This window comes from Cyprinus carpio, chromosome B20, assembly GCF_018340385.1.
Source record: "Cyprinus carpio isolate SPL01 chromosome B20, ASM1834038v1, whole genome shotgun sequence".
Classification (NCBI taxonomy): Eukaryota; Metazoa; Chordata; class Actinopteri; order Cypriniformes; family Cyprinidae; genus Cyprinus; species Cyprinus carpio.
Window position 1 is genome coordinate 25,876,635 of NC_056616.1, and position 18,007 is coordinate 25,894,641.

The following is an 18,007-nucleotide window of genomic DNA, read 5'->3' on the forward strand; positions in this document are numbered from 1 at the left end:
GATTACATTTTTTTAAAATAGTCTACCCCCCAAAAGTTCTTTTAAAAACGACCACGTCAAAGGTAAAGGGGGGGGGTGTTGCTTCAATTTTCAATGTTTCAGGAGTTCTCAGAGGACAGGCTTCAAGTATAACTCGTTTGAAGTATTGGTGCTTAATATAACATTATCCAGAAACAAATGTTAATGATAAATCCCCTGTGATGTTTGTACTGGCTGCTATATACAGGCCACCAGGGCACCATAAGACTTTATTAAAGAGTTTGTTTGCATCGAGTTAGTGCTGGCTGCAGATAAAGTTTGGTGTTGGTGATTTTAATATCCATGTTGATAATGAAAATGATGCATTGGGATCAGCATTTATAGACATTCTGAACTCTATTAAGGGTTGAACAACCACGTCTCAGGACCTACCATTGTCGAAATCATACTCTAGATTTAATACTGTCATGGAATTGATGTTGATGGTGTTGAAATTATGCAGCCAAGCGATGATATCTCAGATCATTATTTAGTTTGTGCAAAACTTCATATAGCTAAAACTGTAAATTCCACTTCTTGTTACAAGTATGAGTAGAACCATCACTTCTAGCACAAAAGACTGCTTTGTAAAGTAATCTTCCTGATGTATCCCCAATTCCTTAGCATATCAAAACCTCAAATTAACTTGATGCTGTAACAGAAACTATGGGAGAGGGAAGAATTGTATAAACTTGTTAAATCATCTAAACCAACAACATGTATGTTAGACCCTATTCCATCTAAGTAACCCTAACCCTAATTAATTCCTTGTCATTAGGATATGTCCCTAAAACCTTCAAACCATTGTTATTAGGGTATGTCCCAAAATCCTTCAAACTGGCTGTTATTAAGCCTCTCATCAAAAAAACACAACTTGACCCCCAAAGAACTAGTTAATTATAGACCGATCTCGAATCTCCCTTTTCTTTCAAAGATACTAGAAAAGGTAGTATCCTCACAATTATATTCCTTCTTAGAGAAAAATGGCATCTGTGAGGATTTCCAGTCATGATTTAGACCGTATCATAGTACTGAGGCTGCTCTCCTTAGAGTTACAAATGACCTGCTCTTATCATCTGATGGTGGTTGTATCTCTCTATTAGTGCTATTGGATCTTAGTGCTGCGTTCGACACTATTGTCCACACTATTCTTTTGCATAGACTAGAACACTTTGTTGGCATTAATGGAAGTGCATTAGCATGGTTTAAAATCGTACTTATATGACCGCCATCAATTAAGTAGCAGTGAATGAAGAGGTATCATATCGTTCACAAGTGCAGTATGGAGTACCATAGGAGGCTCAGTACTAGGGCCGTTACTCTTCACGCTTTACATGTTACCCTTGGGAGATATCATCAGGAAACACGGTGTTAGCTTTCACTGTTATGCTGATGATACTCAGCTCTATATTTCTTCGCGGCCTGGCGAAACATACCAATTTGAAAAACTAGCGGAATGCATAGTCGATATAAAAAACTGGATGACGAGTAATTTCTTACTGCTAAATTCTGAAAAAAAACAGAGGTGTTAATTATAGGGCCTAAAAGCTCTGCATTTAATGACCTAGAAGCAGCTGTCTAAGCCTTGATGGCTGCTCTGTCAATTCTTAGGTCATCAGTTAGGAACCTAGGTGTGCTATTTGATAGCAACCTTTCCTTAGAAAAGCCACGTTTCTAGCATTTGTAAAACTGCATTTTCCATCTCAAAAATATATCTAAATTACGGCCTATGCTCTCAATGTCAAATGCAGAAATGTTAATCCATGCGTTTATGACCTCAAGGTTAGACTATTGTAATGCTCTATTGGGTGGTTGTTCTGCAGCTTAGTAAACAAACTCCAGTTAGTCAAAATGCAGTAGCTAGAGTTCTTACTAGAACCAGGAAGTATGATCATATTAGCGGGTCCTGTCAACACTGCACTGGCTCCCTATCAAACATCATTATAGATTTTAAAATCTTGCTTATTACTTATAAAGCCCTGAATGGTTTAGCACCTCAGTATTTGACGAGCTCTTGTTACATTATAGTCCTCCGTCCGCTCCGTTCTCAAAACTCTGGCAATTTGATAATACCTAGAATATCAAAATTCAACTGCGGGCGGCAGATCCTTCTCCTATTTAGCGCCCAAACTCTGGAATAACCTACCTAACATTGTTAGGGGGCAGACACACTCTTGCAGTTTAAATCTAGATTAAAGACCCATCTCTTTAACCTGGCTTACACATAACATACTAATACACTTCTAATATCCAAATCCGTAAAAGGATTTTTAGGCTGCATTAATTAGGTAAGCGGAACCGGGAACACTTCCCATAACACCCGATGTACTTGCTACATCGTTAGAAGAAATGGCATCTACGCTCATATTAGTCTGTTTCTCTCTTATTCCGAGGTCACCGTAGCCACCAGATCCAGTCTGTATCCAAGTCAGATGGTCACTGCAGTCACCCGGATCAGTATGTATCAGCCCAGATGGTGGATTAGCACCTAGAAAGGACCTCTACAGGCCTGGAAGACAGCGGAGACCAGGACTAGAGCCCCAGAGACAGATCCCCTGTAAAGACCTTGTCTCAGGCGACCACCAGGACAAGACCACAGGAGACAAATGATTCTTCTGCACAATCTGACTTTGCTGCAGCCTGGAATTGAACTGCTGGTTTAGTCTGGTCAGAGGAGAACTGGCCCCCAACTGAGCCTGGTTTCTCCCAAGGTTTTTTTTCTCCATTCTCTCACTGATGGAGTTTTGGTTTATTGCACAGATAAGCCTCTGGCTTGCTTAGTTGGGGACACTTCATTTACAGCGATATCGTTGACTTGATTGCAAATTATTGCACAGATACCATTTAAACTGAACTGAGCTGCATGATGACATCACTGAATTCAATGATGAACTGCCTTTAACTGTCATTTTGTATTATTGACACACTGTAAAATAGTCCATGTGTCATTAATGATTCTACTGCAATGTTATGAACCTACAACAATACTTTTTTGTGCACAAAGAAAACAAAAATAACAACTTTATGCAACAATTTCTTCTCTTCCATGTCAGTGTCGACATGCTTTCATGAGGGAGTATACCACAATGTATGCTTTCATTAGTGCTGCTGACACAGGAGCTTGATTGCTATATGATATGATATGAATGATAACAAATTGTAAAAAAAAATTAAAAAAAATAAACATAGCTTTTTTGAACTACATTTCATTTTTATATAATCCAGACTGAATTTTCAGTTATCATTCACTGAAAATATTCTTCAGCTCTCAGCTGTTGTTACTGTATATGTTGCTTCAGAAGATTTATAATTTATGTGTTTTAGTTTTTCTTACAATGCTTTCATGGTGTGTACAGTGGAGATATATGAGTCAGGACATGTTCTTCTGCGTCAATGGTATTTCTAGCAACACACCTGTCATTGTCCAAAACAGATTAAGTGCTCAAAAAAGAGTAGTGACTGAGGCAACACAGGCCTTTATTGCTTGTTTGTGAACAATGTGATACAAAACTGCATCATAGCTATATGTACCATCATGATAATGCCTAATAAGCGGTATACATTTCTAATGATGATTTTTTTGTCTCTGGTAATTACTACAGATTCTTTCATTCTACTTATTTAATGTGCTGTTGGACTCGAAAGTTTGGATTAAAGCATTGATGGTGTTGCTGTTCATCTCTTGTCTGACATTTCACATAGGCTAGCTTTTATCTCAACGATAAAGATCAAGTGGGTGATTATGGGCAAACAGGATGATGTCACCACACCTGATGGGTTATTAGTCCTGAAGAAGAGGCTGTTGTTGCTTAATGAGTGATTTGGATTTTGAGGCATGTTTGAGAGTCATCCAAAAATGGGTTGGTGGTAACAAATCTCAGGGGAAAAACAGAAAAACATTACATCACTACAGAAGAGTGTTTGTGTCCATGGGAGCCTTTTTTAGGCCCTGTGCATGTGTTCTATGTGACAAAATTAATAAGGCAAAGAGGCAAGGCATTTTAATGTAGATTAAATTAATTGTCATATAATTTTTAAATATAATATGTTACACTGTGGCAACATCAAGCATTCAGCATATTTTTGTTTCTAAACTATATCTTCGCTATGGTCTTTTGAAAGCCAAGTGAAATTAAAATTTTTTTATTTGTTCCCAAGGTAAGGGTTGAAATTTTGTGTGCATGGGTTGTGCCCATTTGTACGGGGGCTGGGATTCTGCACATAAACCTGAATTTTTTTGAATATTTTGGGGCCTTTCTTTTCAATGTTTTGGAAAAAATCCCTTGGGGGGAGTTTTAGTAAAATAAAAAAATTTAAAAGACAAAATTTAACAAATTTGTGCTTCTACCAAATCTCACAAAATAGGCTACACCTTAAAAAACAAAAAAACAAAAACATTTTAGCTGTTATTTCAAATTAAACAACTAAATTGCTAAAAACCTTTCCCTTTTAGTTTTTTTTTATAGTTTTTTATGAATTTAAAAACCTATAATATCTCTCTCTTTTTGAATAGACTAAAGCAACACAAGGGGAAATCAAAATTTTTTTTGTCCCGTCTGCCCTTCCCAATGATAAAAAATTCAGCTCTGTAGGACATTATGGGAAAAATGTTCTGTGATAATAATGTAAGGGGTGCATCTAATAAGCTTCATGCACACCATAAGGTTTTTAGGCAGGTGGCTGGCATTTTTAAAACCCCCTGATTGGTCAGACCCCCCCTTTAGAGTCACTCTGATAAAATGGAGCATAAACAAGCCTCATGGGTCCAAGACATTAATAGGGTTTTTGTGACTTTACAGCTACTGGTTTTAGCCTGCAGTGGAGGCCCACATAGACATTTACTGTGGAAAAAAATATATGGAACTGGTTTTATTACAAAAATAAGTATATTAAACAGAACCTCTTTCTAAAAATTAAAAAATGCTCAGGTCAGTGCAGAAATTGTATTTAAAGTAGGGTTTTAGAAAATATAGTTTGAATTAAGCAATTTAAAAACAGATGAAAAATTTGAAGGTTCTTTTGTCTTCTAGATTGAACATTTCAGCAGGGGTGTGTTTAAGTGATTTTCCCCTATTTTTTTTGTTTTAAACACTTTTTCTGTTATCTAACACTAAAAAAAACTAATTATTTGATAACAGTTAAATTTAAACCTTTTAATTTTCAAACTGAATTTTGCATTTTTCTGTTTTTATAATGTTGTGATGCCTAAATTCACTGTGGGATTGAACCCGGGTAGGGGTTCATCGGGGAAACAGTTGAATGTCATCGGGGCTTAAACCAGATTGCTGAGAAAAGGTTAAACCATTCCATTGTTTAAGGAAGGTAATCCCTAAACTGAGTTCATTACACTTGCCTGATTTATAATAATTTTATGCCTAAGGCATGCACAGAAGATGCGGGGGAGGAGATGAGGGGATGAAGGGGCAGCTTAGGTTATGCACATTGGGTGTTAAGATAACCCCAAAACAAAGGGTGGGGGATTGCGTTTGGAACAATTTTTGGGCCCCCTGCCAAGGGGAAAAAGCCACTAGGATTTTTCTATCGATTTTTTTCCCTTTTGGGACACTCCCCAAAAAATGTTTGGGGTTTAAAACAACCCAATTTTGGGGTTTTTTTTGGGAACCCCGCACTGGGTCAAAAAAGGGGTGAACCCAGGGGGGTTATTTTTTAACCCCAAAAAGTTGGGTTATTATGTTTAACCCAGCATGCTGGGTTGTTTTTTGGTTTAAAAGGCTACATTGCTAGGCCAAAAAAGAACCAAATCGAGCTGGGGGGTTTAAAACCCAAAAAATCTTATTCATTTTAAAAAACACTTTTTTCACACAAATAATAACTTTCAAAAGGTTTTTTAAAAAAAAGAGAAAACAGTCAAAAAATAACATGCATTTAAAAAGAAATGCATAAAAAAATTTTATCATTAACAGCTACAGAGTTTATAAATAAAACATTGAACATTTGTTGGATAAGCTTTTAGAATCAGATTGACTTTTTTATTGGGGTACATATATTGTATAAAAATATACAAAAACACTATTATACAATAATTGTAAAATTAGTTAAGTACTTTACAAACTATTCTGGCATGACAGTACACAAATAAACCACAACATTAACACTAATATTATAACATTTAACAGATACATGCGTGTGTGAAAGAATGTGAGCATGTGTATGAATGACTGAAATGAGTGTAAACTCCATTTCTACTAAACAACACAGAACAAGCATTTAACATTTTGTTTTTACAAATTATACACTTACAATTTGTTTCATAGTCCATGAATACAGATCATGCATCATGCATGCATCACTTGCCTTAAACTGTCTTTCCCTCTCTTCCAAAGAAGCAGAGAAAATCGCCTTCTCCGCACACAAGCAGACTTCTGTGTCCTTAACTCCAAAGTTAGCTTGAGTTCTGCAATGAAAAAAGGTACATCAATGGTTTAAATAAAATATGAGCACGTAATCACACTGTTGTTGCATCAAAATGTGAAGTAAACAGGCAGGAGACAACAGAAACATTTATTTTCTTAAAATAACTCACATCAGTCTAAAAAAAATTAAGTTATTTTGTCTCTGGCTTTCAACATCTACAAAAACAAATATTCTTTTACTCTTAGTAAAAAAATGATAACATGATGAAATTATGAAGTTTACGTTACGTAGCAGGCTTCTGTGTAACGTTAAATCACCCCAGGCACGGGCACAATGAAGACACAAGCTCAACAAGTATGAAATATAACAAATTCAAAAAATAACCACTAAAAAATCCTTAAAAAAACCACATCAAAATCCTTAAAACAAAAATACCATTCTTCATTAGGAAACCGCCGTTTTGTCTTTAGAAACTAAAGCGACATTCAGTTTAACCGCGAAAAATAACATAACAAAATAACATGAGTGGTAACCCCGAACCATAACAACCATCTATTAACACCTCAAAAGTGCAGATATTGTAAAATCTTATGTAAATATCACATAAGACACTTGCGGACGTTATATTAAAAGTACCGTTCAGTAAAAGAGACCTCCATTTCTGAGGGGAAAACCACCTTCGCTTATTTTTCAATATAAGCTCTTTTATTTCCGCCTTTCATGAAACTTCAAAATACTCCCGGACATAAACAATGAATGATAACTTTACATTTTTACTTACCATAATGTCTTTCACTGGCTTCTCGCTTCTTTCATGCTGAGAAAATGGCAGCTTCTTTGCACTGGCGTCATACGATGTTAACGTGACGTCGTGCTCTCTTCACGGCTCCGCTGCTTCCCAACCCAGCGCCACTGGGTTATAATCAAGACCAATTTTCAACCCAAACTTGGGTTAAAACAACCAAGCGATCCTACCCAGCGGTTCAACCCAGCATTTGGGTTGAAAAAAACACCCAGCGTTTTTTAGAGTGCAGAGAGAAGCCTGGAATTTTACTGAATCCTGGTTAATGGCCAAAACAAATGGTTTGTTTCCTCCACGGTATGAATGGTTATGACGTTTTTGCTAAACAGGAATTCAAATGGTTTGTTTCCTCCACGGTATGAATGGTTATGACGTTTTTGTGGGCATTCCCAGCAATGCTAAACAAGTCAATAGGCGTGTTCGACTTCATGCAGTGCTGAGCAGACCTATCGGAGAGAGTAGCTGCTTGCAATCAGGGGCGGAATTGAATACAGCGCCATCTGTTCATGAATAAAGTTTAACATTAACATATACTATTTAAATACCAATAAAATGGAGGTATAACTGCTTTTAGCAGTGTTTTTTATTAAATGTGACTCAATATAACATTGCAACTACAGTAAAAAAAGCTTTTATTGTTCTAAAAACAGATTTGTGAGCAGTATTGGAACTGAAGATGTTGGAAACACATGTCATTGTTGTCATGTGGTGAATTTGGCCAGTCGTGAAACAACTGTGTTGTCATCAGCGCTCCTGCAGTTGCTGTAAAAACTGTGCCAGCTGAGTCAGCCGGCTGCTCTCGAAATGCTATCGTGGTACTTTGATGCCACACGTGACAGTGACGTGGCATCGGTGCCAGTTCAAGTCAGACAAAATTTCTAACCGGCATGCACTGTTTCAAGTCAGGTGGCGATAGGTCTGCTTGGCACTGCATGAACTCGAACGCACCTAATGTGGTGATGTAATCTCAACTGAAACAGGAAGAGAGGGCGGGACATATCGAGCAGCCCCATCCCATTTTTAAAATAGAGTTGTGTTTATATCTGCTCGGACCAGAGCCATTGAGTTTGGTAAAGCCGCATTTGATGAGAAGGGTATAACTGCAGCCTGGAGATCTCCAAATGGGGGCGGGAACTACAAAATAGGGCGTGGCTTCCTCCCATTGACAGACAGGCACATGAGACGCATGTGCAATTTTTACCCCCAATCAACTTCAGTGCAAACACCGCCCCATAGCTGATTCTAAGGATTTTACCTGTTTTGTCAATTAAAGTGTTGATTTCCTACACTATGCTACAAAAAATGCTAAGCCCTAAACCTACTCCACACCTGACCCTAATCTTAACCAGTGGCGGAATTGGCCCTGAATAGCATGGTAAAGAAAGTCGCAGTTCAGGAGATAAAAAATTAATAAGACTATGCGATATGAGATCCGTAACTCCCCAACCGGACCTCACCGGACAATAGGTGCGTTCGACTTGAAGCATGGCTACAGACGGCGGTCAACCAGAGCAGCCGGTTGCATTTGGGGACGGAGTTGAAAACAGACACATCAAGCCGGACACTTTCTGCTCCCGCTAGTGACATTGACGTGGTCTTTGCAAACTTTATCACAGATGAAGTGAATTAAATGCAATATTTGTCAAATACAAAGATGTTTCAAAAACATTTTCGAGAGCAACAGAGAAACTTTTTAGATACTGCTTAATACAGCACCATATTTTCAAGAATAAAGTTCAACATAATCATATACTATTTAAATACTAATAAAGTGGGGGTATAAATGCTTTTATCAGTGTTGCATGATAAACGTGACTCAATACAATGTGTGAAATTTGCCGGCTGCGACTCTGCAACTACACAAACTAGCTGGGGACTTTTTTCAGGCGCTGCATAATATCATTGCACCTTCACCCATGTACGGCAGCAAAGTTCCTTGATTATTACGCCAGAATGAGAGTATAGTACCTAACCATATCGGCCTAGAATATCACAACTTTTCATTTTCCGTCATTCTTAGTACACGAAAAATATAGTATACGGAAAAATTTTGTAACTCTTTGTTCATTTTTGAGAAAGATGCTAACGGTCTAATCAGATTCAATGATCTATGCTAAGCTAAGCTAAAAGTACTAGACCCAGACCTGGAGATCGGCTGAATGGATTCAAAAACGGTAAAACTCAACTGTTTAACTTTAGGGGAGTTGGAAAATGTGCCTATTTTCAAAAATAGTGCATTATTACTTTAAGGCTAACATATTGATAATTTACATTTTAATCTGGACTACAACATGCCCTTGATATTGTTTGAAAGTGTTTTGATTCTTTATTGTTCCGTCACACTTTACATTAGGGCTTTATTAGTTGACATTATGTTAATTCATTAACAAACTGCCAATGAAAAATTCTTCTAAACATTAATTAATCTTGGGTAATTCCAATATTTAATAACTGTATTATTTAATGAGCTAATGAACTAAGAGTTGTATTTATTTTTAACAAAGATGAATAATTTCTTTGCTCATTAATAATTTTTTAATAATTGCTCATTGTGAATGTTAATGCATTAACTAAGGTTAACTAATGGGATCTTATTGTAAAGTGATACCTATTGGTCTTTATTCTTTTGCTCTTTAATCTGTTTAAAATTTTTAACTTTATACATTTTTGTGTATGCTTTATTGTATTTAAATGTTTAGTTATTTTTGTTATAAGAAAAAAGTACTTAAACCTGTTATACTGTATGACAACATTTTTTTGCAACTAAATTTTAATAATGTCATAATACCATATACCATAATAAAATCATTAGCAATTAATCGCAACATGAAAATTTGATACCGGCATATCCCTACTTTGGTTTTGTTTGCATACCTTTAATGTACTTGTAACACCCTGATTTATGTTTTTTTCTATCCTTGTTTTCAGAATGCTATTAAGATTCTTATATCCATTTATGTCTGTTGTGTCAAGGACTTAAAACACCTATATATTTCAAATGACTATGGCACTTACACTTATTTTACGCATCACAATAAAGTTAGGTTTTAGGATTTTAAACCTCTAAATATTTAGTAATCTCAAAAGAGGGGCTGGGACTTTAAACATACAGGGCAAAAATCCACGTTCAAAGACATTTTCAGAGAAATGGCAGAAATCTGTTTGTACTTTGTTCAGAAAAATATATTCATTTACAGTGTTAGGTAAATTACTTAAAAAGTAATCCACTACAAATTACTAATTACTTCTTTAAAATTGTAATTTGATTACATTAATGATTAATGCATTTAAAAAATAATCAGATTACTAATTACTTTACTTTCAAGTTACTTTCAAGTTTACTTTACTTTTCAAGTTATCAAACCTTAAAAATGCACTACAAAGATAAACTCATAGTTCTTTTATTAATTTAATATTGACAGAAAAAAATACATAAGTATTATTTTTATAGCCTACACTCCCAATATAATTATTTTATTTTATTTTTATTTTTTAAATAAAGAAAACAAATTGGGTGCGCTTTCTGCATTCTCAGTCTCCGTGAATATCTTCCTGATACCAGTCACTAAAATGAACGAAAAAGACATGAGAAATACAGTAGGCTATTTCTAAAGAAAGTGTCTATTATTAAATTAAGTCATGTCAAAAACAAATATTCTCTGATAAAATAATCCGTATGAAACCAATCCAAGGTACAGTCTCTCCCGTCTGAGCTCACCTATATCAGATGCACGCTCATCACGTGCTATAAGATCATCATCCATGCAAAACCATCGAGATGCGCGAACATGTAAATATCCACATCACCTCTGTATACAAAGATTCAAGTTCATCTCAGCTACTTTTCGTTTTTGGAAGAAGACACACCTCTTAAGGAATAAGCAATTGTGATGCCGACGCGGTTTAATGCAGAGGATGATCTCATTCTGATGAGTCATTTAGTTTTACTTATTTTTACTTTTTACTTATTTTTACTTAGTGTTACTGTGACATAAACTTGTACACATTCACTTGTTGGACTTTTCCCAAACTATAATGCCAGACTAAAATATGTTGAGGGCAACATTTTGAAATATGATTCATTAAAATGTAACGCATTACTTCACTGCGTTACCAGGAAAAGTAATTCGTTTACAGTAACGTGTTACTGTGTAATGCATTATACCCAACTCTGTTCATTTATAATAAAACAATCTATATAGCCTGCATTATTGTGAAATTAGCATTTTGAATAAATCTTTTTTTTTTTTTTTTTTTTAAACGTATATACAGTGGTGTAAAAACAAGTGTTGGCCTCCTTCCTGATTTCTTATTTTTTTGCATATTTGTTACATTTTAATGTTTCAGATCATCAAACAAATTTAAATATTAGTCAAAGATAACAGTAAACACAACATGCCATTTTTAAATGAAGGTTTTTATTATTAAGGGAAAACAAAATCCAAAACTACACGGCCCTGTGTGAAGAAATGTTTGCCCCCCTGTTAAAACTGTGGTTTATCACACCTGAGTTCAATTTCTGTAGCCACACCCAGGCCTGATTACTGCCACACTTGTTTGCAATCAAGAAATCTCTTAAACAGGACCTGCCTGACAAAGTGAAGTAGACCAAAAGATCCTCAATAGCTAGAGATCCAAAGAAACAAATGAGAAAGAAAGTAATTGAGATCTATCAGTCTGGAAAAGGTTATAAAGCCATTTCTAAAGCTTTGGGACTCCAGTGAACCACAGTGAGAGCTATTATTCACAAATGGCAAATACGTGGAACAGTGGAGAACCTTCCCATCCAAGAGGTCACAAAAGACCCCACAACAACATCAAAAGAACTGCAGGCCACACTTGCCTCAGTTAAGGTCAGTGTTCATGACTCCACCATAAGAAAGAAAAAAAGGTCTGCATGGCAGAGTTCCAAGATGAAAACCGCTGCTGAGCAAAAAGAACACAAAGGCTAGTCTCAGTTTTGCCAGAAAACATCTTGATGATCACCAAGACTTTTGGGAAAATACTCTGTGGACTGACGAGACAAAAGTTTACATTTTTGGAAGGTGTGTGTGTCCCATTATGTCTGGCATAAAAGTAACACCGCATTTCAGAAAAATCATACCAACAGTTAAACGTGGTGGTAGTGTGATGGTCTGGGGCTGTTTAGCTTGCTGCTTTCAGGACCTGGAAGACTTGCTGTGATAAATTGAACCATGAATTCTGCTGTTTACCAAAAAATCCCGAAGGAGAATGTCCGGCCATCTGTTCGTGACCTCAAGCTGAAGCGAACTTGGGTTCTGCAGCAGGACAATGATTCAAAACACACCAGCAAGTCCACCTCTGAATGGCTGAAGAGAAACAAAATGAAGACTTTGGAGTGGCCTAGTCAAAGTCCTGACCTGAATCCTATTGAGATGATGTGGCATGACCTTAAAAAGGCGGTTCATGCTCGAGAACCCTCCAATCTTGCTGAATTACAACAATTCTGCATAGATGAGTGGACCGAAATTCCTCCACAGTGCTGTAACAGACTCATTTCAAGTTATTGCAAATGCTTGATTACAGTTGTTGCTGCTAAGGGTGGCCCAACCAGTTATTTTTCACACAGGGCCATGTAGTTTTTGATTTTGTTTTCCCTTAATAATAAAAACATTAATTTTAAAAACTGCATGTTGTGTTTACTTGTGTTATCTTTTACTAATATTTAAATTTGTTTGATGATTTGAATCATTAAAGTGTGACAAACATGCAAAAAAGAAAGAAATCAGGAAGGGGGCCAACACTTTTTCACTCCCACTGTATCACATTTTATGAATTGGGTCTTTTTTTTTTTCCTTTTTAATCTTCTCAGTTCATGTTGTTTTTGTAATCATGGGTTAAACTGACAGGTGTAGGAGGGGTTTTTTCAAATACGAAGGTATATATGGACAAAACCAAGCTACACTGAGTCCATTTATGTTGTTAAAATGGATGGGCATGTTATATATATATTTAATTTTTCTTTGGATATTAGTCTTTACTAAACTGTGCTTCATAAAATTATTATTTTTATACTTATATTTATAATTGTCAGCCTTTCTATGATTTCAAAGAAAATGATCTCAGTATCTGGAGCAGACGTCATGACTTCAAATGAAACTCAGACTGAGAACATCCTTCTCTGCTATCCATTCCAGTCGGACTCCTGTCCAAAACTGCATCGTCTTACTGTTGTTAAAGTGGCAATGTATGTTTTCATGGTGCTGATGATCCTCACAACAGTTTTTGGGAACCTGCTGATCATCATCTCCATCTCTCACTTCAAACAGCTTCAGTCTCCAACTCATCTGATCGTTCGCTCTCTAGCTGCCAGTGACTGTCTGCTGGGCTCTTTGGTCATGCCGTACAGCATGGTGCGATCTGTTGAAGGCTGCTGGTATCTGGGAGATTTTTTGTGTAAAGTTCATTCTAGTTTGGACATGACCTTTTGTATCTCTTCCTTACTGCATCTCAGTTTAATATCTGTTGACAGGTACTGGGCCATTTGTGACCCTCTGAGGTACAAAATGAGGGTCACAAACAACACTGTGACTGTTTTTACTACCTTCATATGGCTGATTTCATTTCTCTACAGTTTTACTGTTGTGTTTTCAGGGATAAGTGCAGTTGGATTGGAGATGCTTATATTGCAGACTTATTGTGTGGGAAATTGTGTTGTGTTTTCTAACAAGCAGTGGGGTCTTATATGTCCAATTTTCACATTTTTCCTTCCTGGGATGATCATGAGCTCTCTGTATATGAAAATCTTCCATGTTGCACGAAAACATGCAAAGGTTATGTCAGAAAGAGTGACTGGAGGGTTGAAGAGCCAAAGCTCTGCTCACAGAGAGAGAAAAGCAGCTAAAACTCTGGCCATTGTCATTGGTGTTTATTTGTTCTGCTGGCTGCCATATTTTACTACTGCAGCTCTTGACCCTTTTTTTAATTTTTGGACCCCAGTTGTTGTTTTTGATGCTTTGTTTTGGTTTGCATATTTCAACTCGACTTGTAACCCTTTGATTTATGGATTTTTCTACCCTTGTTTTCAGAAGGCCTTTAAGATTCTCATATCCACTTATATCTGTGGCATCAAGCATTCTAACACATTGATATTTAAAAGAATACTGCTCTCACACTTATTTCAGGCATCACAATAAATATTGATTTTCATGTAATTCTTTTAATTTCATATATGCTGGAACCGTTTTGCAAATGTGTTTTACTGGATGCAATGATCTTAATATTTTTTAGTAATTTGGTGTAAAATTATGCATGCACAAAATATATTCCATGTGCCTAAATAGCACACTTTTTTTTTTTGTGAAATTAACATTATAAATTTATTTTAATACATTCAACACTTTAAATCATATTTCAGTGTGTTTACATTAAAACCGTCTCCCTTTCAAAAAACAGTCATGATCGGCAGAAAAACGATTATAATTTGACAGTTAAAATGTATAGACATTTTATGAAAGATGTCAAATCAAATCAAAGTTTATTTATAGAGGACTTTTTTAAAACAACAATTGTTCACCAAAGTGCTGTACAAGCATAATCAAAATAAAACAATTTTACACAAAGCAAAAATAACAGATATTAACACTAAGAAAATACATAAAACAGCTCTCATACTGTGTTAAATGAGTATAAAAATAAAATAAAAATAAAAAGTCTGGATTTAAAATCAGCAAGTGTCTGGGCCTGCCTAACATATAGGGGCAAGTTATACCAAAGCTTTGGGGCTGCGATAGCAAAAGCCTGGTCACCTCTGCTTTTCAGCCTTGTTCAAGGTACAGCCAAGAGCAAACGGTCAGCTGACCTAAGTGCTCTTGATGGATCATGCGGTTGTATTAAATCAGAAAGGTAAATTGGTGCCAGTCCATTTAATGACTTATAAACTAAAACCTTAAAATCAATTCTAAAACGAACAGGAAGCCAATGAAGAGAAGCCAGTATAGGTGTAATTTTTTCATGCTTGCATGTCTCTGTTAACAGACAAGCAGCAGCATTTTGTACCATCTGTAAACGTTTGAGGGAGGCTTGATTGATACCTACACAGAGGCCATTACAATAGTCAAGGCGGGTCACGATAAAAGCATGTATGACCCTTTTAAAATCATTAAAAGACAAAAAAGACTTGACTCTTGATAATTACCTCAACTGAAAAAAAAATAGATTTAATTACTGAATTGATTTGTTTATCCAATTTAAAATTTCTGTCCATTATAACACCCAGGTTTTTAACACTTGGCTTTACATATGATTTTATAACACTCAAATCTACATCAAGAGGGTCATAGGTGTTGCCAGGTCTAATTATCATGACTTCTGTTTTTTCTTCATTGAACCTGAATTTGAAGCCATCCAGGCCCTAACCTCCTCAAGACAGACCAATAGTGGTGGTATAGAGTTTGCATCTTTCCGCTTCAAAGGGAGATAAAGTTGTGTATTGTCTGCATAACAATGAAATGAGATGCCATATTTCCGAAAAATTAACCCTAACGGAAGTATATATAATGAAAATAAGATAGGTCCTAGAATGGAACCCTGAGGGACACCAAACGAGAGAGATGCAGAGGATGACACAAAATTCCCAAGGCGGACTAAGAAACTTCTGTCAGACAAATAAGATCTAAACCACTCCAGCACAGTTCCCCTAACTCCAGCACAATGCTCCAACTGAGAAATCAGAATGTTATGGTCTACAGTGTCGAATGCAGCTGTAAGATACAGGAGCATGAGGACAGCATAATCACCTGAGTCAGTATCTAGAAACAGGTCATTAAAAACTATCAACAGGACCGTTTCTATGCTGTGGAGTGATTTAAAACCACACTGAAACACTTCCTGCAAACCATGTTGACTTAAAAAGGACTGTAATTGAGTAAAAACAACCTTCTCTAATATTTAAGAAAGGAACTGCAGTTTTGAGATAGGTCTAAAATTATCAAGAATTGAGGTATCCAAATTTGATTTCTTAATCAATGGTTCCACTATTGCATGTTTAAAATTCAGAGGTACAACTCCTGAGGCAAGACTACTATTTATGATTTCCTGAATTTTCCTTCCAAGGATTTCAAAAACATTCTTTAAAAATTGAGAAGGAATGATATCTATGCAGCAGACAGATGGTTTAATTTTAGCTAAGATGTCTCTCAAAAAGGAAAGAGACACAAGCTCAAACTGGTCAAAAACAGCAGAGCACATAATGGTGATAGATGAATCAACAGAAGTAAGTGAAATGTGTGCTCTAACAACAGCAATCTTATCAACAATTTTTTTAAAAAAGTTTTCACACATCTCAAGAGAGAACTCTAAACAAGGTGACTGAGGAGTATTCAAAGCAGCATTAATAGTACTGAAAAGAAAACAAGGCTTGTGGGAGTTGTTAGAAATAATATCTGAGAAGTACTCAGACATTTCAATTTTAACAGTCTTTTGATATTTGTGCAAACCTTCCTTTAAAATATTGGAAGACACCTGTAGCCTATCTTTTTTCCAACTGTGTTCAGCTCTCCTACACTCTTGTCTTACAGGATGAGTGGTGTCATTCAGCCAAGGTTCAACTTTTGGTTTAGCACGAGTAACCCTAAATGGAGCAACTATATCTAACATGTTATGGAATGTAGAATTAAATAGTAGAGTTAACTCCTCAGTATTTAGAAAAAAATATGGATATTAAAATCTCCAACTATTAAAACCTGATTATATTTTGGAATAATTCCAGCCAAAAAAATCAGAAAAGTCAAAGTCTTTACTGTATATGGGTGGATGATAAATCACAGCACACAGCACGGGATGCAACCGATCCAGCTCAAAAACATTAAGGTCAAAGCTGGAGTAACAATAAGATGGCAAATGCCAGTGTTCTGATGAATAATGCTACCTATCAGATTATGTAACTAACACTGTATTTATTCTACTGGGCCAGCTGTGGCCTATTGGTTAGAGAATTGGACTTGTAACCAGAAGGTCACAGGTTCGAGTCTCGGTGCTGGCAGGAGTTGTAAGTGGTTGGGGAGTGAATGAACAGTGCTCTCTTCCACACTCAGTACCCATGGCTGAAGTGCCCTTGAGCAAGGCACTGAACCCCCAGTTGTGAGAAGTGAACACACCGTGAACACGCACCCAGAGCAGTGGGCAGCTATATATCCAGTGCCCGATGGAGGCACTCAAGGGTGGACTGGCCATCGGGAGCACCGGGACATTTCCCGGTCATTCTGGCCTGCTGGCTGCCGCTGTGCAGTCGATCAGGCTGATGTGCTGGTATGCAACTGCGAATTAATTGACGGAATTATGAATCTACGAATCAGGCGATCGCGGAGTGAAAATGACACCACCACATGACCCAACATCAGCGAAGCACTGCCTAATTAGCTATATCCAGAGACAGGCTTCATCTTAGAAAACCGTGCAAAAAATGGAGCGTAAAAGCAAAGGAGGAGCAGAGCGGGAACGTATAAAAAGGAGAAAAGCCCTGGCCACAGACGCAGCAAGTTGGTGCAAAATCCCAGCCATGATAAAGTTAATCCCTATTAATACTTCCCTAAAAAAATCCCTATTAATACTTTAATAGGCAGTGCTACCAGTAAGGTAGCAGGTCGGTTAGAATTACATTTACATTTTACTAGGGGTGGGACGGTACACTGAAAAAATCGAACCGTTCGGTTCTCCACACACGGTTCGGCACGCGCTGGAACCACGGTTCAACTTAAATCTGACAAAGCATCTGTAATATGGTTTACTATAAATAACACGTAAAACAAACAGGGTTCAGTTAATATATGTTTCTGTTGATGGATGAACATT

At 36.6% G+C, this 18,007-nt stretch overlaps 1 protein-coding gene across 1 annotated transcript; it reads left to right on the forward strand.

The window, feature by feature from the left end:
• The first annotated feature begins 13,257 nt into the window (after positions 1–13,257).
• On the forward strand, positions 13,258–14,352 carry LOC122140973 (trace amine-associated receptor 4-like). The gene has a single exon (XM_042746546.1). It carries the CDS (start codon positions 13,258–13,260, stop codon positions 14,350–14,352), a length of 1,095 nt encoding a protein of 364 aa, XP_042602480.1.
• The last annotated feature ends 3,655 nt before the right edge of the window (positions 14,353–18,007 follow it).

Coding starts and splice junctions, on each gene's coding strand:
- LOC122140973 (XM_042746546.1), top strand. CDS start 13,258: ATGATTTCAAAGAAAATGATCTCAGTATCTGGAGCAGACGTCATGACT.